At 50.9% G+C, this 22,384-nt stretch overlaps 1 protein-coding gene across 3 annotated transcripts in view; it reads left to right on the forward strand.

The window, feature by feature from the left end:
• The first annotated feature begins 504 nt into the window (after nucleotides 1-504).
• Nucleotides 505-22,384, forward strand: part of TRPC3 (transient receptor potential cation channel subfamily C member 3) — a 49,266-nt gene continuing 27,386 nt past the window's right edge. For 2 of the 3 annotated variants that reach the window (XM_037058594.1, XM_037058595.1), the window contains exons 1-3: nucleotides 505-1,025; nucleotides 12,558-13,329; nucleotides 19,406-19,594. In XM_037058594.1, coding sequence (XP_036914489.1) covers nucleotides 811-1,025; nucleotides 12,558-13,329; nucleotides 19,406-19,594 — 1,176 coding nt within the window. In that variant the 5' untranslated portion in view covers nucleotides 505-810. Of the gene's footprint in view, nucleotides 1,026-2,476; nucleotides 2,593-12,557; nucleotides 13,330-19,405; nucleotides 19,595-22,384 lie in introns of those variants that run through there. The other variant, XM_037058596.1, reaches the window with a different exon arrangement.

Genomic DNA, 22,384 nt, shown 5'->3' on the forward strand with positions numbered 1-22,384 from the left:
GAATTTTAAAACACTTTTTGTTTTGGGCTTTTTTTTTAATGACTGTAAATTTTGCTGGAAAATATTCCTTGGAAAGTATATAAAGCCTGTTAGATGTTTTTTAAGATTCTTTTTTCTTTTAATCCTAGAGCATGATGCAAACGTAAAACGTTCGCATTCCCGGGTACCAAGGCCTCGGGGGTGTGTGCTGGAACCTCCGTGGGTTCAGCAGAGCCCCGCAGCGAGGACCAGGGGAAAGGGCCGCTGGGCAGCCGCTGGAGTAAACAGGCCGCAGGAAAACGAACTGCGAGCCGGCCGGTTTCTGTTTTCCTTCCTTAGGAAACTTGTGCCCACAGGGAGAGGGCTGTGCTGCCTCTGGAAGAGCGATGGCCCAGTGCGGAGGGGGGAGTCTCCCGCCTCCCCACCTGCTGGCCCGAGTCCTCCAGGCGGGCAGTGCCTGCGAAGCGCTCGGTCCCCTCCCCCTCCCGCGCCTCCTCGCCGGGTCCCGCTGCCGTCCTCGCAAGGGATGTTGTCGGAGCAGGCGCGGGCCGCGGAGCAGGCAGCGCCCGCGCTCCGCTCGGCCGCGGGCCGACTCCTCGCAGCCGCAGCCGCTGTGGGGTGGAGGGTGGGGGGCGGAGCGGCGGCTTCGGCTACCGTCTCCAAGGGCCGGGTGTCCGGCCACGCCGCGGGGTCCTCCTCGCCCCCCGCCCCGGGCTGCGCTCGGACGCCCGGACCGCAGGGGCCGCCGGAGGCGGGCCGGGGGCGCGGCGGGGAGACGGCGCGGAGGAGGCCCGCGGGAGGCATCTCTGCGCCCGGACCGTGGCCGGCGTGATGTCCACCAAGGTCAGGAAGTGCAAGGAGCAGGCGAGGGTGACCTTCCCCGAGCCCGAGGAAGAGGAGGAGGAGGGCGAGGACGTGGACGCCGAGCCCCAGCGCCGCCCGCGAGGTTGGAGGGGCGTCAACGGGGGGCTGGAGCCGCGCTCGGCGCCCTTGCGGCGTGAACCGCTCGGCTACCGCCCGCCGCCCTGGTCTCCGGGGCCGGACCTGTGAGTACCGGCGGCTGCAGCCCGGGAGGGAGGCGCCCCCGCCGCTCCGCGACGTGCCCGGGACCCCAGACCCAATCCTGCCCAATTCCGGGACCGCGCCCTGGGTCTTGTGCGGCGTGGAACCGCTCGGGAGCGGACGCCGCGGACACCGGGCGCGCTCTCCAGCCCGTGGACACTTCTCTCCTACAGCCACGGACCTCGCGCGACTACCCGCGGGCTGGGAACCCCTGGGACAATGGCCCCGGGGTGCCCGTGCTCCCCCGAGCCGGGGTGGGGGGGGAGTTCGAGGAAGGCAGAGTGCGCCCGCGGCGGGCACGCGCGCTGCCCCTTCTCGTGCCCGCGTCCCGGCGCGGAGCTACCCAGGGAACGTGGGTCCCCGCGGCCGCACGGGGCCGTCGGGGCGCAGGGAGGGGCCGCGCGCCACACAGATGCGGTGGACAGTGCGCCGGGTCGCCTGGGTTGCCGACGGCCCGTTCACAAGGAAGTCCGGATCCCGAGCCCCAGCGGGTCCCCCGGGAGAGAGCGGCGCGGGAACCGCTTCGCCGGTGACTTGGCTGCAGTCCCCGGGCGGCTCAGGGTCGGCAGCTGTGCCTTTTTTAAGGGAAGGTCGAGGTCGCCGCTCCAGTCTGTCCGAAGCAGCAACTTTGCCTCATTCCCAGACCTGCGAGACGCAGAGAGGGTGGGAGAGAGGGCGATTCGTTTCACAGGGCGCAGGCTCTCGGCTTCTCTAGGCGCGTGCTTGGGGCGTGTCGCGGGCTTTAGTGTCTGTTTTAGGGGGGCGCGCACGTCTAGGTGGGACGCATGGGTCGGACCAGGCTGCGGCCGGGTCCGCCTGGACCCAGCACGGCCCCCCGGGCCCGGGGAGGCGGCTCTGCAGCGCCCCCTGCTGCCGCGCCATCCAGGACGCTGGGGCCGCCCCGGACCCACAGACCCTGGGAAACAGACCTCAGAGGCTGGGAGTAGAGGGCCCAGGGGAGCGTTCTGCTTGAACGTGAGCGGCGCATCCCGTGATTATGTTCAGTTATTGCTGAAGATAGGCCTGGAGTGGAAGTGGCCCGGCCGATGGAGGAGAAGTAAAGGGATCCCCGGGGAATAAAGTACCACCAGCTCACTTCCCTGCCTCCCCAGGGTTTTAAGACATGCTCCATTTTTTTCCCTCTTTCGTCAATTTGGGTTTTGGAACGCTGCTCAATTTCTTGATTCTTTAACATTTTTTTACACCTTAAATTCACACTAAATTGGATACCAGAGCGCTGTTAGCTGAGGAAGTAGGGCGGAGCAGAAATTACTCGCACTTGGCCTTTTGAAGTTTGAGGGCAATCGTACAAAGCACGAGGCGAATGCCCTTGCGGACTACCTGGCCGGGGGTGGGGGGGGGGGCAAACGGGAAGCCTTCCTGTTTGTGGGCTGAGCTTACACGATGCCACAAGGACGTACTGCATGCAGGGTACTGATTTCCTCAAGTGGCTGAAAAGACCCAGTCGTCCTAAGGAGCTAGAAGGAAAGAAACATTTCTTCTGGAGTCAGGGCAGCAAGCTCTCCGTGTTTATTTGAGGCCTGCGACTAGGTAAGGTCAGAGACTGGCTGGCTCTCTCTTGCAGACGTTAGCTCTTTATTCCGTCTGAATAGAACGGCCAGGTTTCATAGCTCAGGGAGTGAAGCGGCAGCCCTGGGGCAGAGAGTGGGAGTGTGGATGGAGAGGATGACCCCAGGGATAGAGAATGGAGCCCACGTCCGCTGAGAAGATTCCTCAGGGTGATGTTCATTTCGCTGCTCCATGCTGCAGGGTTCTATTTGGGAATTTTAAACAGACTGACTTAGGAGGAGGAATGCCATCTGTTAAATCACTGACAAGACTTAAAAAAAAAACCTGATAGAATTCACATCAATCGTTGATTCAAGATTTCCTTCATTCTAATTATTTGCCAGCCTCAGACCAAATCCTGGGTCGTTGGCAAGATGACCTCATTTCTGAATTTTTTTTTGGGGGGGGGGGTTGTAATATATCTGATGAACTCCAAAAAGGCATTTGAAGGCGCTCTCATGAGTTTCAATTCAAAGATGTTTCTTAAGCATTTGCATGTGCAAAGCTCAGCCTAGGCACAGCATGCCGAGAGGTGAGCATGGCAGCCTGTCTGCACTCGAGGAATTTAAAGTCTCAGGAGGGCGGGTGGAAATAACACTGATCATGAACACATATGTTATAAGTTAGAGTAGAATGAGCACCATACACACACACACACACACACACACACACACAAGGATAGAGCTATGAAGTGTCAAAGGCAAAGGAGAGACTGACAATATAAGGTTGTGGAGAAATCGAGGAAACCTTTGTGGGCCTTAAAGGATGGATAGGCCGCTAGACAGAGAGAGAATGGGTAGTAAATTCGCGTCCCCTCCCCTCCTTCGCCCCCTGGACATGCCCGTCATGTCTAGGGAGTATTAGTGGAGTGTGGTTGGCACACAGTGTGGGTAGGAAAGCAGAGAGATGTGGCCGAATGTGTTGGTTTGGGGCATCAAGGGGCAGGATTTTGTATTCCAGGAGGAGGTACAGGGAGTCATTTATTGTTTCACAGCAGCAGAGTGACCAAAGCCACCGGAGAGCTGGATGGATTGAAGTGGCCGTTGGCAGAATGCGAATAAATTGATTAGGGGCCATCATAGCTACCCAGGCTGAGATTAGGGCCTGTAACAGTGCTGTCGGTGGGATGGATTGAGGGGGTGAGATCCGAAGAGAGAATAGACAAATAGAATCTTTGGGAATCTTCAACTAACCGCCCAGGAGGCGTTTAGAGAGAAAGCAGGGTCTGAGATGACTTGGTGACTTTAACCCAGATGACTCAGAGATCACCAATGTCATTGTCAGAGAAGAACAAGGAGGAGGGTCTGTTTTTTCAGATAATCCTGACAGAAATGCCAAACAGAAAGATGGACATGCAAACTCCCAGTGAATTTGAAAGTCTACTATCTGACGGGAATTGTTACAGAGTCCTGTGAGCACAAGGAATGTGATGGGGAAAATAAAGGAAGCCTTGGTGCCTTTATCGAAGGGAAAATATTTTGTTAGAGGGCAGAGAGAGAGAGAGAGAGAGAGAGAAAGGACACAGAAAAGGAGGGAGGCGCAGGTGGCAGTAAGGCCTGCCTGCCTAGGGAGGAGTTTCAGAAAAAGAGAAGAACTGACCCAAGGTTGGCAAATAACTGAAAAATCAACAAAGAAACTTAGGTGTCTACTTTTAGTAAGAATTGATCCTCAGAGTAACATCTGTGGGGAAAAAACCCCAAACAAGCAATACCTTAGCTTTCCATGCACTGTTATCTTCCACAGTGAAAGTTTCTAGAAAAGAGGATTCTGTTTTAGTTTTTCTTCCGAGGCAGTGCTTCCATAATAAAAGCAGTAATTGGTGTTTACATAATACTTCATGCTGTCGTTTATACGAATTAACTTGAATCACACCTCTTTAAAGCAGATTTTATCATTATCATTCTTGGCAAAGGAGAAAATTGGTACACAGAGGAGTAAAGTCGTTTTCAAAAGGTCACTTGGCAGATTGGTGACAGAGCTTCCGTATTCCATGTAGTGTTATTAGGGACGGTTGCCATGCGGGCCATTGGGGCACGGACTCGTCCGCCCTGCACCACTGCACCCTGGTCCCCTCCAACCGGCACCTCCCCATTCCCACACCCCGAACCCCCCGGCATACTCTCTGCTTCCCGTTAGGTGGTGTTTTTAGATTCCACGTAAGTGAGGTCATGTACTGTTTCTCTTTTTGTGTCTGGCTTATTTCAGTTTGCATACTGTCTTCCAGGTTTATCTACGTTGTCACAGTGGCAGGATCTTCTTTGTTGAGCCAAATAACATTGCGATATGTATTTGTTATCACAGTTTCCTTGTCCATGTAGCATTTAATGGTCACTGTTGAGTCAAGTGGTGTAGTTTGATAGCGTAGTTTTTTTTAATTACTTGTTTTCCTTGGAGCAAATATTTGTCTCATCTGTTCTTGCTTGCTTCTTTAGCTACATCTTCAGCCTCTGTGTGTGTGTTCCTGTACACATCCCTTCTAAAACCCCCGGACTTCTTTTCAATGTGATTTTCAATTACTGTTTTCCTTCAGGAAGCTTTTAGAAAAAAAATAATTGCCTCTCTATTAGTGCTATTCTGAAATTGCAAGATGACATCCTTGGCATTGGTCTTTTTCAGTATGTGAGCTGGACACTTGAGGCAGCCTTTCACTGTCTGGGGATCATGCCCTATGGTTCTCGGAAGTTTCCGTGTATTCTTTCTTTTATCATTTCCTACCCACTATGTCTAGTCTTCTCTCTTTCTGGAACCCCTGTTATGGATGCTGGACCTCCTGGACCGGCCTCTGTTTTTCCTGTCTCTTCTCTCGTTTTCCAGTGCTTATCTTTTCTGTTCTTTCTGAAATATTTCCTTGACTCCATCTCTGGATTCTTCCACTGATTATTTTTTTCCCTTTGAGCTATTATATTTTTGCTAGGAGCTCTTTCTTGTCTTATGACTATTCCTTTTTATAGCATTCTTCCTGATTTCAAAAATCCAATATCTTTTAAAATCTTTCTTGGGGGAGGAAGGATTGGGAGATAATAAGCCTGAAGCTGTTATTCTGGAGCTGGGCAGGGCCCCCGGTCTTGGCTCCTGCCCCCCCACACCCCCCTCGGCTAGAGCGCCTCTCCTTATTTCTCCAGCTGTTTTACAGACCATCTTTCTTATAGGCATGAGAGCTGTCATTTGATCATATCATAGCGGGGTTAGCGATCTGGGGGAAGGGCTTCTACCTACTCCTCATACCCACGTGGAGCCAATTCCCCCATGTTTGGCTCCTGCCTCATCTCTACTTTCTGATCTTTCTCTGGCCTTCAGTTCCTGGGCCTTTTCTGATACGGGGCAGGGGGGATCCGCTTCTTATCACAGGCTCTGTCATTGGACCTCCCTTCTCCCCGCTAAGTGTCACTCACCAGTCTCTGCTCAGGTCCTTTCTGTCTACCCTTACGGACTGTGGGTGAGGCTGCAGATGTCTTTGGGATTCAGGAAGATGAAATCCATGTTGCTGTTCTTTGTTCTCCCTGTTGTTTAGTGACGCGGACACTGGCCGGTGGCGTTCACGGTGTTGTGGATGTGACGAACAAATTCACACAGACTACAGAAGTCCTGCAGGGCAAAAAAGGACGGCACGGCCACTCTCTGAGTGAGACAGCACCCCAACCCCTGCCCGCTTTTATTGCTTTCTAATTCCATACATCAATGAAAGTTTTCATTCATTATGCTCAGGTCTGCTTTAGGTGATTACTTTTTAAAGAATACAAAGAAAAGGATGTTACTGATTACTTTTTACAGATTAACTAGGAAAAATGTTGCAAATGCAAAAGAACAGTAAGAGTGATTGATCTAGTTACACCCCATCCTTGGGAGAATCAGCACAGGCTTCAGGAAGTTACTTTAAAGATATGCAGTAAACATTTTCAACTTCAATTCAGGGTGAGGCAGTTTCAGCAAAAGCAAACCTCGAAGCGGCCTAGGTACAATGCAGGCCTGGTTTCCCATGGGAAAACCTATCCGTGGGTTTGGCTCCTGTGTGCTGACGTGAGCATGTTGGTTTTCCGATAGGGCTGGGCTACATTTGCCACACTAAGCGGATCAGTTCCCTGTGGTTTAGGGGAGTAATTTTGGAGAGGAGATGGGGTAGAAAGGGCCTTTATTCCATTATCTTGAATCCAGGCAGCCCTACGATGTGTTTGTGGCATTCACTTGGGGCCTCAGGGAGACAATGTTAGAAAATTAACCGAGGTAACAGAAGAAGGAGTAGTCTGAATCGTGAGCATTCTTAACTAGGCAGATGGTGTAAAGAGTGCCCTGTGTCACCTGTGTCCCACCGAACAGGACCGGCTCCCCTTCAGGAGCATGCTCAAGTGACAGTGAATGGCCACTGAGTGGCCTTCCTTTTCAGCAGGCCCCCCGCACTGCAGGGCAGCAGCCCGGCCTGGGCAGTGCGGATGCACAGGTCTGGGCCGGGCAGGAGGCCTGGGCTTGTGAGCCGTGCGTGGCCGACTCACACTTGTGCACGAGGGCCCCAGCAGTGACTTTGGAGAACAATTAGGATTTCATAGTGTCCTGTCTTTAATGGAGCATCTAGGTCAGGGACCTTTGTCTACAATTGTTTCGTCCAAAAGAATCCCCCCTTTTCCCCTTTGTACTGTTCAAATACTAGGTGACAATATGGGTTTGGTTCTAGATCTTTTTAAACAGTGAGATTTAAATGTCCCCAAGCGTGTGGCCTGTCAGGGAAAGAGTGTGACCGTGACAATATTCCTTTGCATTTCTAAATATATTTTGTCAAGTAGGACCGACTCTCTGTTGGATGTGGACTCTCTGTGGAAAAGTAGGTCGCAGGGTGATGAGATGTGAGCAAGCATCTTCATACCTCCGACTTCTGACCTTGGATACTGATAGAAAACCAGATCCCTTTGCTTCTAATAACATCAGCAGTGTGTATATATAAAATTGATACCAATATATATATTAGTGTATGACATCAGCAGGATGTATATATTCGATACTAATATATTTAAATAGCCAAATATGAGCTGCTTCTGGGTATGAAGAAGTTTTTTATTGTACTTTGTGAGTGTCATCGGCCGCATACCAAAAGCCAGCCGTGCAGAGTGTGGAGAACCAGTCTCTGTTCTTAAGGATGTGGAGTGTGGTCCAGGAGGCGGGCGGGAGAGCAGTGGATGGCCACGCATGCTGGAGCAGCTTCCACAGAGTCACTCGCCAGGGGCCTTTCCGGGAAACGGAAACCTCTAAGTTCTAGAAGGCATTGGCTCCACTATGTTCTTGTGCACCTACGTCTAAGGAATATTACCAGATGTCATGTTGGCAATGGTTAGGGTGGACTTTTGGAAGGAACACACCGGGAAATGGCTTTTTACCTCTGTGGTTTCAGCTGCCGAGGGGCCCGGCGCAGCCTTAGTGAGCCCACTGATGGGGGTGGGGGAGATGGTGGAGAGAGGGGCCCAGAGCCCTCCTCCCTGAACATACACAGCCCCTGTGACTAGTCGCGAGGACATCTGCCAGATTCACGTGTGTCTACTAGATGTAGCTACACGCTGCGTGAAGAGCTGCAACATGACACAGACAACACAGCCTCTCAGGATGTTCCTGGCTGCAGACACCCGGCTTTCTCTCTAGACCTGAAAGTGCTGGAGTCTCTACGTTTTAATTTTTTTGTGGCATCTTTAGGGACGAAAACAGAGCTTTCCTGCTTAACTGGAGTGCTGTACCTGGCCAGTAGGGTTTGTCCTCAGCCAATCGTGGTGTTGAGATACAGCCTCAGGGGCAGAGCTGTGGGATATGGCCCTGTGGGAACCCCACGTCCCGTCCACCAGACTCTGGTCACGCTGATGGGGCGCTGTCCTCGAGCCTTGCACGCTGCATACTTAGGGGCTCCCAGCCCGCAAACACACACATTAACAGACGGCCCCATTGTGTGTTTTGATGATGTGACCGAGGCCCTTCATCAGCTGCCCTTCCCTCCTCCCACGCACCCTCCCAAGCAGGTGAGGTGTCCGACTAGAGGCAGGTGTCCCAGGGAAGCTGCATTGCTAACAGCTGCCTGCTTGCCAGGGGGACAGTGGGGTCTATTTTCTGACTTTTCTTCTAGAATTTTCATGTCCTCTGTCAGTGCCCGCTGCTGCCCATGGTCATTACTGCTTCCAGTTAGCACCGCTCCAGCACCGCACCCAGCCTGGTGGTCGCTTGCTGACACCCTGCCCCTCCTTTGTGCTTTGCTCGCCACTTGTCTTTCGCGGCGCCTTCTGCCCTTCACACGACGACAGACGGGACCCTCGCCAGTGAGCACATTCGCCTTCCTCAGTGTGAGGAACGGATTAGTCCAAACCCTCTGGGTGTGATTCTTGTTGCTTTGGCGCCTGTGGGCGGTGGCATCGCTGGGTGGATGGAGGAGTTGGTTAATTCTTCACCTTTCAATAAAGGACTTCAGGTGACTTCTCTGACAATGTCAGTTGTTGCTGAGAGTTGGAGATTCGGTCCAGAGAGCCACAAAAACTGTTCTCGACAGAACCGAAACGTTCCAACACGTAAACTAAACATGTATTTTAATAGTTACTTTGATCTGCACACTGGTGCTCCTTTTTCTTGCTCCCCAGACGCAGCGTGGTGAGGTGGAGAGAGCCTGGCACAGGACCTCTGAGTCCTGTCTCCTGGCTCTCTGCCCTTCAGTGACCTTGAAGCAGTTGCCATTCTACCAAGTCTCTGCATTCGGGGAGCTGGGGTCAGTTCACAGCATTCTTGAACATCTACTGCACGGTGTCAGGCTCTGTCGAGGTGACCGAAGCATGAAACAAAGTAGGAAGCGTGAAGCATTTATCTTCAGTTGACCTCAGGGGACGTGGGTATCCAAGGGGACAATAAACAAGGAGATGAAATAAAGTTAAGTGCGCAGATTCAGGGCAGACCAGCAGCGTTACAAAGCGTGGGCTGGAGTGGCCAGGAGGGGTTCCAGAAAGGGTTGGCAAGGCTCAGTGTTGCAGAATGAGCAGGATCTTGCAGGCGTTCTAGTGGTTACCTGTAAGGCAGGCTAGATGGTGGAAGGTAGGAAGGATTCAGGTGGAGAAGGGCGGAAGTAAAAGTATGCCCCCAGGAGGAAACAGGGAGCACCAGAGGCAGGTAGAGCAGGTCAAGGGCTCTTGTAGTTCACCTGCAACAACAGGCCCTTCTCCCGAGCCTCCTGCCTGCTGACCGGGAGAGACGAAACTGAACCAAGGTCCAGTCTGTGGTTCAAGTTAGTTTTTAAGATTTCGTTCTGTGTTTTGCTTGCTCAACAGACACTTACTCTCATTTAACAAGTGAGTTAAGCAAAATGCTGGCCCTACATTCCCTAGCCTGGTTTGCTAGGGCCGTGTGTCTGTGCCTTTAGCCCATGTCTAAGGGACCTGTGCTGGCTGATTGCCACCCCCACCCCTCTGTCCCCACAAGAGGTCGGAGGCTGTTTATGGTCCACGTGTCCGCCCTGGTTCGGACAGAGTGTTACTATGGGGCCAATTTCACTGATCTCAGGTGGACAGTATAAATAAAGCACATTTCCTTTTTCAAGAAAGCCTCTCTCTTAGATGAAGTCACTCAGACTCTCGGAAAGCTGGCCTTCCCCGTGTTCTCCTCTGTAGCATCTGGTAGGTCGGGGGAGGGGATCCTCTGTGTCCCCTGGAGAGGGACGTGTGTACGTGGTGTCCTCTGGCTGTTCCGGTCTTTGGGCGATGTTTGCTGTCTGTCAGTGGAAGTGACTTGATCTGGGCCGACCTGGCTTTGTTAGAACCTGGCTGGGCTCCCACGGGCGGCGGAGCGGGATGCCCACAGCACGTAGCCTGTGTCCCGCTCACAGCATGGTAGCCGTCCTAGTCTTGGCGTGGGCTCCCTGGCTTTCATCGAAGGGTCCACACTGTGTGGAGCTGCCTGAGAGCCCTCACCATTCTGCTACTTGACCAGACTGGGCTGTCACAGACGTCCAAATGAAATGCACAGAGCAAGACCCCCGCCTTCCGTGGCTCCTCAGCCCATTGGACCCACATGCTGACTTTTCCCCTCCTTCTGCTTGACCTTCTCCTCCTGTGCCATAAGTATGGGGCAGTACAGCCGCAGTGGGGGAGAGGTCTCGTCTGCGTGACAAGGGCACTCGGGGACCAGGCTCCTTCAGAACCAGTTAGAGAAAAAAAGGAATGAAGCAAATCCTTCCTCAAGACCATTTCCCTCTTCCAAAAGTCTGTTTGCAAAATCTCTCTTTTTCCTGCAAAAAGCTGCAAATTATCTTGCTCTTGCTCTTTGTGCTTGCCCTCTAAAATCTGTCTTCACTGCCCCTGAACACCCCCCCCCCAACTCTATGGGAGACCCCACACCCCCGGGCAGGGGTCCTGAGTCAGCCAGGGCAAAGACCTTACACTTGGAAAGACAAGGAGAGCAGCACTTTACGCGTTTTTCAGAAAATACCCTTCTGGTCCAGGCACACCCTTGATGGCACAGAACCGAGCTGAGTGATTTGTTCACAGGCAGCAAATGGCAGGGGAAGGTGGCTGGCTGGGCAGGGCGGGGATCCGGGGCAGGTTTTTCGTGCCCCTGAAAGTCCGCCAGGGGGTCCCAGTATTTGTTTTTTGCTTTTAAGAGACATGTGAGGGTGGAGGCAGAGTTGAAGAGGAGCGAGGTGGGGGATGATGACTGTGGGGCCCACGGAGAAAAACCGGGGCAGCGGGAGGCCCTGGCAAGAGTTGGAGTCGGACCCCGCAGCACCCCAGCACTGCATCTTACCTGGGGCACCTGCCCGTAAGCTCAGTTCTCTTGTGTGGGAAACAGGAAATAAATAATTCCTCCTTCAGAGCATTGTTAGGAGAATCCCACACGACAGTGCGTGAGACATACGTACACCCCAGGTCCTCGGTCCAGGGTGCTTGCCTTTCCTCACTCGGTCTCTGCGGACAGTGGCTGTGACGATCCCACCGTGACCTTGGAAGGTGATGCGGGTGGTGAGGCCTGGAGGGAGGGTCCTAGACGAGAAGCTCTGGGTACAGTGACTGATAGGGTCCAGACAGTGAGTTGCAGATGACCTTGGAGTTGCTGAACCTGGATGAACAGCCTGAGACGCTGGGCACTGGCCTGAAGGGAGTGACCAAGGGTCAGAGACTTGCAGCTGTAGACCTGAGGTCAAGTGAGAGGACAGGGCCGGGGAAGAGACCGGGGAGCTCAACTGGACAGACACTTGTTGAGCATGTGCCCCCAGGGGACACAGGGTGGTGACAGATAAAGCATGACCTTACCGTGCAGGGACTGGCAGTGGCCGCTTGTATGAGGAAGCATTTACTGTATAAACATTCTATTTTTAAAAAAGAATTTAGACAATGATAAAGCAGGTTTAAAACACACGGAATATAGATAGGATGACTGATTTAAAGTCTGTGAGAAAAAAAGGACTCATGGACCTGGACAACAATGTGGTGATTGCTGGGGGGAGGGGGTATAAGGGGACCAAATGGTGATGGAAAAATATAAAAACATTAAGTGTTTAAAAGTCCATGTGAGAAATCATTTAGGAGGGGAAAGATTGTCAGAAGTCCGGGATAGGATTGGGAAGGTAATGAGCAGTTTTAGCTCCAAACTAAGTTCCTGGATACCGTGGGCCAAGAAAAAAAAATTAAAAGGCCACGGTGACATAGTTCATATTAGATTAAAGAAAGCAAACTTATCTAGAGTTAGGGTCACAGGCAGGCGCGGATGTCTGGAAACAATCTCTGGTCCTGTTCCTCCGGAAAGCCTTTTACTGCGGACCCGGAGGTCGGGTCTGCACGGCTGACGGCGGCTCCCGGGGTTTGGGTCCAGGTAGCCCCGGCGCAGGGGTGCGCGCGAAGGGCGCTGTTAGCCACCCGGTGCTGTGACCTCTAGCCGGGTCAGCCGCCACGGGCAGCCATTCACCCTAATCGCCTACAGCTGCTCTTTGCGTTGCTGCCCGCCAGGTCCATGGATGGAAGCCCATCCCTGAGGCGCAAGACGGTGATGCGGGAGAAGGGCCGGCGGCAGGCCGTGCGCGGCCCGGCCTTCATGTTCAACGACCGCGGCCCCAGCCTCACGGCCGAGGAGGAACGCTTCCTGGACGCGGCAGAGTACGGCAACATCCCCGTGGTGCGCAAGATGCTGGAGGAGTCGCAGACGCTCAACGTCAACTGCGTGGACTACATGGGCCAGAACGCGCTGCAGCTGGCGGTGGGCAACGAGCACCTGGAGGTGACGGAGCTGCTGCTCAAGAAGGAGAACCTGGCGCGCATCGGGGACGCGCTGCTGCTGGCCATCAGCAAGGGCTACGTGCGCATCGTGGAGGCCATCCTCAACCACCCGGGCTTCGCTGCCAGCGGGCGCCTGACGCTCAGCCCCTGCGAGCAGGAGCTGCAGGACGACGACTTCTACGCCTACGACGAGGACGGCACGCGCTTCTCGCCCGACATCACGCCCATCATCCTGGCGGCGCACTGCCAGAAGTACGAGGTGGTGCACATGCTGCTGCTGCGAGGCGCGCGCATCGAGCGGCCGCACGACTACTTCTGCAAGTGCTCGGACTGCACGGAGAAGCAGCGGCACGACTCCTTCAGCCACTCGCGCTCCAGGATCAACGCCTACAGGGGCCTGGCCAGCCCGGCCTACCTGTCCCTGTCCAGCGAGGACCCCGTGCTCACCGCCCTGGAGCTCAGCAACGAGCTGGCCAAACTGGCCAACATAGAGAAGGAGTTCAAGGTAAGCCGTGCGCCCGCCCTGCTCCCCAACCAGTGTCCCCATGGATAGGATTTTAAATTGCCGGGATTGGGAGGGTCCTTCAGAAGGGATTCGAGGATTTTCCCTGCTCAACGTGGTGCTGTGGAAATTGCGCTTCGGGGACGGGACATGCTGGATCCGAGAGCGGCAGTTCCGGGGCTGCTCTGTCTGGATAAGCGCTGAGCAGAACGCGAGACTTCTCCCCTTTTGTCTAAAGGAGATACTGGGTGTGCCCAGTCTCCCTTCCAGTTCTTCCTCCTCTTTTGTCGTTAGTTGGCTGGTGGGACCCAACATGCAAGTAGTTACTAGTTCGCGCTCATCGGCCCAAACACTCGTATATCTTCCCCTTCAGAGTGAAAGTCAAAAGACGGATGGAGGTGCTACCAAGGCCCTTCCATGACTATGACGAAATGCCTCTCCCGGAAATCCACAGTCTCATGTTCAGCCTGGCGGATGTAGCCCCATAGACATCAAGTCTGCCCAGAAACACAAGGACAGAGGGGTGTTTTGCATTAGTGGATTTTAAAAAAACAAGTGAACTTTTTTCCTGGACATCATCTCCAAGCAAGCAGCATTATTTCTTCCTTTTTAAAAAATATACTTTATTGATTATGCTATAACAGTTGTCCCATTTCCCCCCCTTCACTCCCCTCCACCCTGCACATCCCCTCCCACTCACACCCCCCCCTTTAGTTAATGTCCATGGGTCTTACATATAAATTCTTTGGCTTCTACATTTCCCATACTGTTGTCTATTTTCTACCTACCATCTGTGCTACTTATTCTCTGTACCTTTCCCCCCTCTCTCCCCCTCTTACTCCCCTGCTATACCCTTCCATGTGATCTCCATTTCTGTGGTTCTATTCCTGTTCTACTTGTTTGCTTAGTTTGCTTTTTGTTTTTGTTTTAGGTGTGGTTGTTAATAATTGTGAGTTTGCTGTCATTTTACTCTACATGTTTTTATCTTCTTTTTCTTCGATAAATCCCTTTAACATTTCATATTTCTTAAAACATTATACATTAGTGTGGGACATTTTAAAAATTCAGTTGCTACATCCTTCTATCCTTCTTTGCACTTTGGGTGGTTCCACCAATGAACTCTGGGGCAAAGGAGACTGCGGGCACAGGCAGTCAGGCTGGTTTCCCCAGGATCCGGTCTTCACTGTCCACCTCAGGGGGCTGTTGACATCAGTTCCCTGAGCCATTCTTTGGACACTACATTTCCCTTCTCTTTAGTTCCATGTTCTGATGACAGATGCCAGGCAGAGTGATTGATTATGCCATCTTCAGATCTTACTGTAGTTCTTCACGCTTACATGAGACATACACAGATGCCACCAGCCACACAATTCAGGCTAAGGGGCTGCAAGAAAGTGGTAGGAAAGTTTTGTGGGTTTTTCCTCTCTTCCATACACACCAATTCCTAGATACCCATCAACCTCATCTTGTCTGAGTGGAGCCCTTGCTGCAGAATTATCTCATTTGTTATTACGTTAAACATTTCTTTTCTGACATAAAAGCTACAAAATTTTTATATTTACTATAAAAATTTTGGAAAATGTGGAAAAATGCAAAGAATAAAATAAATGTTACCTTACATCTATTCATTAGATGATATTTGAAAGACTTATTTCCTTGGACCCATAACTCAGAACAGATCAAAACCTCAAATCCTGCTTAGAGGAAATAGAAAAACATTCAGGTAAAGTAGTTCAAAATGCTACTTCTTTATTTTGGCATAGGAATAAAAATATAACTGTAAATGTATTTGCAACTTTCGAATATTATTCTATCTTTTTTATACATTTTGCCTGATATATAGTAAAAAGCTATAAAAGAGATTCTACAAAAGGGGATATTTTCTAAGACTACATTTTAATATTTAGGAAAGGCGGTGAAGTATGCAGTTCTGCTCAGAGAAGTCATCTCAGTAAAGCCAGGGTGAAAAATTCTGTCATTCTTAGTGTTCCCTAGAAATCGACTAAATCTATATTGATAATACTTAGAATCTCCTTTACCCCAACTGAAAGAATCACCTCTGATAACCTTTCAAAGGTGGGAGAATATGACAAATAAAGAGGCGAAAACACAATCGAGTTTAAGAGGGCCTGCACAAAAGCCACCAGCTATCCCAGGATACTCGAAAATCATCGGATCTCACCGTGTATCTGAATTATATAGGAAGCACTTGGGTGGCAGAACCTTCTCGGAGTCAAAACACAGTCAGTTCTTGAGAAGGCACGACCCCCAGGGGCCACAGACCCTCCCTGGACCGAATGCCCCTTTTCCTCCCCATTCGCACCTGTCCTGTTAGTGCCTTTTTTCCCTGCCCTCACCTCACCTCCTTGCACTCGTGTCCCACATGCACGTCATCTGTCAGGGCTTTAGACAGACAGAGAGAATGGCTCTCACAGCTGTGACCCCAGGCTCCCTGCTCCAAGGGGCCGTGGAAGGAGACCCTGGTGGCGGAGACGAGCAGCTGACCTCTTTTGCCCTGTTTCGTGGTGTCCTCTGTGTTCCTTCCACGGGGACTTGGAGCTCAAAGTCCCAGCTTTGCAGTGAAGTCATAGACAGTGTGTTCCCTGAAAAGCAGGTGACTGTCCCCTTTTTTGACAGCTCTCCCTCGGTCACTCCCCTCCATGTCATGGCCCGTCAGAGCCAGCGCCTCACCCTCACACGGCCATCAGGCAGGGGCTTCGGGGGAGGTTCCGGTTGCCTTGTCCTTTCCAGAATTCCTGGAAGAATACAGGAGTCCTGCTGCCAAAAATACGTGGAAGTCATTACCCCAAGAGGCTGAACGCTCTCAGATAGATTTAGATAAATTAGTGGAGGACAGCATGGTGACAGGTCATTATAGACAGGCGGACGCGACCTGCAGCTGTTCTGAGAAACGGAGCACTGGGCGGGGTGGGCTCGGGCCCCAGGCCTCCACCCATCAGAGGCGAGCAAGTCGGCCATTTATTAGGCCTTGAAAATGCAAAGTGAAATTTCCTAATTCTGAGCCAGGGATGCACTTGTTTGCAAAAAAAAAAGGAAAGGGGGAAAAAAAACTATTTGCCTTCCTCTCTTTAAAGTAGAAAAGCAGTTTCAACTATTATCACGGTAGAGCTGTAAGGAAGAGAAAAATGAATGTAACCCTAAAGCAAGGTAGCACTTTATAGCAGCACGATAGTCTAGGAGTCATTGAGCTAAACAGACCTCTCATTTTACAAATGCGAAGACAAAGGCTATCGCCTAGGTCCCATCTGCTAGGCCTCAGTTTGGGAGTTTGGGTTCCCATCCTAAATATTCCATCTCACCTGCTGTACCTGGTAATACCAAAGCCCTCCTATAGTAGCTGATATGTACTAAGCACATTCTAATCATTTAACCCAGCAGCAATATTAGGTAGGCTTATTCTCATCAGAGAGGCTGAGTAACTTCTGCAAGACCACACAGCTAATAAGTGGTAGGCACAGCGTTTGATCCCAGGACACCTGGCTTCCAATTGGTGCTATAAACACTACACTGTCTTTGTTATTAGGGAAGTGTCGGGCAGGACCCAGCCTGCTTTAAGTTGAATTTCCATTTTCCTCTTAAGGATAAAAAGGGGTTAAAAGAGGATAAAAAAGAATTACAACGACGAGGAATATTGTCAATATGCGTGTGCTGAAGGCCGTAGACAGGCCGTCATGAGGATGGAGGGCTGTTGCTCCCCCGAGCCTTGTGTAGGGCCTCAGGCTTCGGGTTCCACTCCAAAGTACGCAGCCAGGCTGCCCGATCACTTCGAGACGACCCTGGTGATGATGAGTGAGGACAATGGAGTAAAACCAAATCAGGAGACAATTGCCAGAAAACGCAGAGCAAACAAGTGGTCTGAGTTGTGACGTGACCGGGGGCAGGATCCCCTGGCAGGACTAGCGGGCACCTGCTGGTCGGCAGACTGCAGGTGGTCCCTTTTGCGCTTGAGGAGGGGCTGGCTGCAGCTCTCCGTTTGCTGGGAGCTCTGTGCACGTGGACGACATGCTGTCCCACAACCGCAATACAAGAGATGCCCATTATCTCCAGTTCTGATTATTATCTACACCGGGTAGCAGACTTCTTCCAGCAGGAAATGTTTAAATTGTCAGGAATACAAAGTGTTGTCCTTGCAACTTGTATCACTGATCTTTCAGTGGATGTGAAAAAAAAAAACCAAACCAACCCCACACAGCTTTCTTTAAGACTGGACAATTTGCAGAGAATGATTTTTAAAGATAATGAGTCACTATTTGGGTATTACTGCAGAAGTGGTTTCTATGTTTTCTTCTAGAAAATAGTCTCTTTTCTTTTTGCTCAATGGCACAGCAGCCATCCTAGGTTGTACCAGATCTTACAGAGCGGTCTGAACTGAAGAGTAACACAAGGAAATTTCATCTAAAAAATTGTATTAAAAGGGGAGCTTTCTATAGAAACAGACATGGATTTAATACTTCTTCTGGACGCTCTAATAAAATATTTCATCAGCCTTTCGGGCATGGCAGGCAGATGGATATGTAACTGACACTCTGCATAGAAACCAGAGGCTGAACATTTTATTAATTTTATCAGTTGCCTGGTCCCAACTTGAATGGAAAGCAGACTGAAGTTTTTATTCATTTTATCTGTTCCCTTATGAGGGGAAAAGGATTAACTGTAACTGTTCTTTATCTGAATTTCTCATATGTGAAATGGAAACTATTCTGGTCTGTGTAGCCTTTAAACAGTGTCTCCTCTTCGTGTTTATTTTAGCTGGTGATATGATTTTTGCCCATCATGTCACATAGATTAATTGTTCAAGGGGTGAAATTAGAATTCTTCATGCCTTTTTAAAAAGTATCATTTAAAATGTAGGTTTTAGATGCCCAGAATTTGGAAACCTTGCTGTGCAGTGTTATTTGATTATTAGGAAAATACCGTGTCTCAGGACCTGTGGAAAGAAGGAATTCTGTTTTCCCTGAGTGTACCAAATTAGATCACCATCCGGTTAACCTTCTTAATGGGCTTGAATTCTAGTGAAGCCGTAGAAATGGAACTGGGGTTTCTGGAAGGAAGGCCCTTGCCTAGGGACATTTGTTGACATGGTGACAGGAACCTAAGGGGAGAACCGGAGCTCCATCCGGGAGGTGACAAGGACACTGCGGAGTGGCCTCCCTGTACTGGCCCGTGTACTACGCACATATGCTAAAGACATGAAAGGTTAACAGGTGGTTCTTAGCAAGGTATTAGTTCCAGTGGCCTGGACATTTTCTCTCAAGTGTCAACACTCAGCCCTTGCAAATACCGTGATGTATAGTCAGACGCTTCTCTGCCCTCAGGTTCTGCAGGACATGAAAATGTGCCCTGTGGACAAACAAGGAAAAATAACCCACTCTCTATGCTGGCACCTGCCCATCTCTTTACAATCCCCGCACACCAGTCATTCCCAGACGTCGGGACTGGGGTCCGAGAATGCCGTTCTGACGCACGGCCAGGTGCTGTGGACACTGCAGGTGTGCGGGCTGCGCTTCGAGAAGCAAAGTCTCCATCAGGGCAGGGGATTATGAACTGGACGTGTTCGTCTCCCATGTGGCCAGCCTTCTACGTCACATCGCCAGTTTAGAAAGACCACCATTTAAAATGTTTTCGTTGTACAACAACTGTAATTTTTGAATACATTTTAAATGAAATAACCGGTAACATTTTTTTCATTATACAAATGGTTTTGTTTGGGCTTTAAGAAAACTGTTGTTTATCTGCACAAAAGAGATACAACTCTTTTGGATCCTTTTGTCTTTCAATGGTAGTGTTTAGCCAACACCACGTACTACAGACCAGTGACCTAAGTGCACAGCGGTTTCGGAGCTGTCTCATATGGTGGGCAGCTTGCAGAAGGTCCTGGCTAAGGTGGGGGGGGTCAGATCCAGCCATGTCTAAATCAGCAAGCCTAGCATCCGCAGAGGGACTGCAGCTCCCCCACCTGAGGAAGGGACACCTTGGTCTAATGCACAGAAGAACCTAAACACTTCCCATGGGATTACAGCAAAGTCTTCGTGTTAAACTCCAAACCTCTCGTTCGCAGAATGACTATCGGAAGTTGTCCATGCAATGCAAAGACTTCGTGGTGGGTGTGCTGGATCTGTGCCGAGACTCGGAGGAGGTGGAGGCCATCCTGAGCGGGGACCTGGAGTCGGCGGAGCCCGTGGAGGCCCACAGGCACAAGGCCTCCCTGAGTCGGGTCAAACTCGCCATTAAGTATGAAGTCAAAAAGGTGAGCGGCCCTCTTCCATCCTGCGCCAGAGTGGAGAGACGCGGAATACCCACCATGCCATCATTCCACGACGTTTTCTCTTTTACATAATAAGAATAAATGTTATTAGAAAAATATATATTTTTTTCTTCATGAGAGAGACGAAGGGAAGTATGGTAATGTTGGGAGTCAAATATCGAGCTTCTGATCCTTCCCATTTGTTGTTGGTTGTGAGACCTTGGGTAAATCATAAGACATATTTAAATTTCAGTGTTTCCTATAAGAGGAGGATAAAATATTTCTTATCCACCTCATAGTGGTGGGATTTCAGTGGATTAAGATATGACAAAGACATCTGTACGTACGCTGCTCCGTACAACGCAATTATCAGGCTGGAGAACTGGGGAGGTCCTCAGGGGAACTGCAGTGGAAGGCCTGTCAGTTACAAGATGATGGCACTGGCCCCACTGCCCCCGCCCTCAGCCTGCTGGCTGGCAGCGGTTTTGTCCTCTGGGGGACAAGAAGATGATTTTGAGTAAGATTGATGTTGAAGCACCTTTAGAAATCCGTCTGCACGTTTATTCACAGGTCTTGCGATTCACATCTCTTCTCACGTGCTCCTGAAAGAGGAGGACTGATTTCCCTTGTCACAGGTTCTCGCTCCTGGCTTTGCAAGTGTCACAGTAGCAGTGACAGCTCACCTGCGGGTGTGCGGGTGTTAACCAGGCCGTCTCACGGAGCGCATGTCCCCCTGCACGTCCATTTTAAGTAAATCGATGTGTAGATTGTAATGTATGAGGTGTCAGCAATAATCACCTTGCTTCCGGTCAGCTCTCAGGCCACAACCACGAAAAGGATAAATGGGAACTGAAAGGAGGTTGGAGACTTTGCAGGTGTTTCTGGGTAGTTTGTGCTATCCAGTGAAATAGTAGTTACGGTTTTAACTTGGAATATTCATTTGATCAATGTATATGAGAACTCTATTCTGGAATGCCCAAAAGCCCCAAGTCAAAAAAAAACAAAAAAAAAGCCCTTTTTCTCTTAAAGGCTACCTTTATCGTTCATTCAGCACTCACCCATTTCTACTCCAGCAAAGAGAGAAAATACAACACCCATCCTTCCACCCTTGTTCCCACCACCTCCTTTACAGTCCCCAAGAAAAACCTCTTCATGGGTCATAAGGCCACGTGACCCCCCCTCCGCCAGCTGTGGCCCCCCTCCGCCAGCTGTGGCCCTGAAGCAGTCAATGGCCGTGGGAAAGGCAGTTCAAAACAATGTTAGGTTATAGAATTTTCCCCCGATAACAAAACAAGCTTGTGTTTATTCAGATTGGCCCCTAATTTCACCAAGGAGCCCAGTTTGATGTCATGGGGGCCTGGTGGGTCCCCTAAGAGACTCAGGCAGCTGCTCCAGCCACTGCCCAAATCCACCCCAGGCCTGGGTCCAGGCCTGAGCCCAGGCCTGAGTCTGCTGACCTCTCTCTGGCTCCGGGCTCCCGGAGCTGGGGTCTTCCCTAAGAACCGCACCTCGGGCTCCCCAGGGCCTGAGGGGCTCGGTGGCAGTTCATGCAGAAATGAAAATACAAACACTGCGTGGGAGGGATCTGAATGAGGATTAACGAGTTCTTCCTCCTGCTCTCCCGTTTCCTCCGGGGCGGGTTAAGTTTAGCTGCAGGACGATCATCTGAAGGGGAGATGGGCCACAATACAAACACACATGATTACCCTGTGTGTGCAGAGAAAGCTCAGGAGTGAGGCCGTGCAGCGGGAGCGTGGGGGCCGTGTGCTCGTGCAGCCCTGACCCTGGCCCCGGGCAGCCTCGGGGCCCGGTGTGGGCCTGATTCCGAGAGGTAACAGAGCATTTTACACCTGGCTGGTTCGGAATCCAGAAAACTGTGCCGTGTAAGTTCTCTGTTCATGTGCCACGACTCAAGGACGTTAAAAGGAAAATGGCGTGATGTAGGTTCTACCCACGGGAGTGTTTTCTTTTAAAGTGTGTGAACCGGGGCTCCAGCAATGAAGTTACAAACAAAGCAGAGCGCTCCTTCCCTGCTTCTGCCCCAGAGTGCAGCCACCAGGGCAGCTCTTGTAAAGGCTGATCTGATGAAAAGACAGTGTAACGTGAATTCCTTTTTTTAAGTTGAAAATTATCTCCAAGTTGTTTTCTGTACCTGCCCTGAATGGTGGCTCGGTGTACAAGAATCTATCGGGCATCTTGAGCAGGAAAAACACTCAATGCCACCGTAGTGTTGTCTGTGCAAAGACTGGGATGTTCTTCTGTCAGTCATTCTGCCTTCAAATCGGAAAGCCTCTAATAAGGGTTTTATTTTTGGAATGATCTCAGTGTGCTGGCCGCTGGGGTCAGGACGCTGCACACAGATTTTCTCCGGCTGTCTGGGGCTGGCGCGGCAGCGTTACGGGGACTTTCAGGGGGTGACGCAGTCTGAGGAGGTAAGGTCACTGCCCTGTTGTGAAGTCATTGAAAAGAGCAAAACTCTTCTCCCAGGGATTAGCTTGTCTGCCCTCAGCCGCTACTATCACATTAACTTTGTTTTCCTTTTCGAATGTTCCCTATGTGCCGTGTTAGGGTTTAAAATCACTGGAGGAAAACAGCCATTTGTGTTTTCTTTCTGTGGATTAAAAGAAGTCACAGAAAGTGATGTATTGAGATAACAGACACCATACAGTGGGGAGGGCAAAATTAGGAGGCTAGGAAACAGCCTGTTAGGCAGAAGGGTGCAGGATGACAGGAAAAGTGCGAACGTGGCGTGGGCTGCTGTGTAACGCAGAGGAAGTCTCTGCACTGTGTGTA

The sequence above is a fragment of the Sturnira hondurensis genome, unplaced genomic scaffold (assembly GCF_014824575.4).
Source record: "Sturnira hondurensis isolate 20B ecotype Veracruz unplaced genomic scaffold, ASM1482457v3 Scaffold0010128, whole genome shotgun sequence".
In the NCBI taxonomy this organism is placed as follows: domain Eukaryota; kingdom Metazoa; phylum Chordata; class Mammalia; order Chiroptera; family Phyllostomidae; genus Sturnira; species Sturnira hondurensis.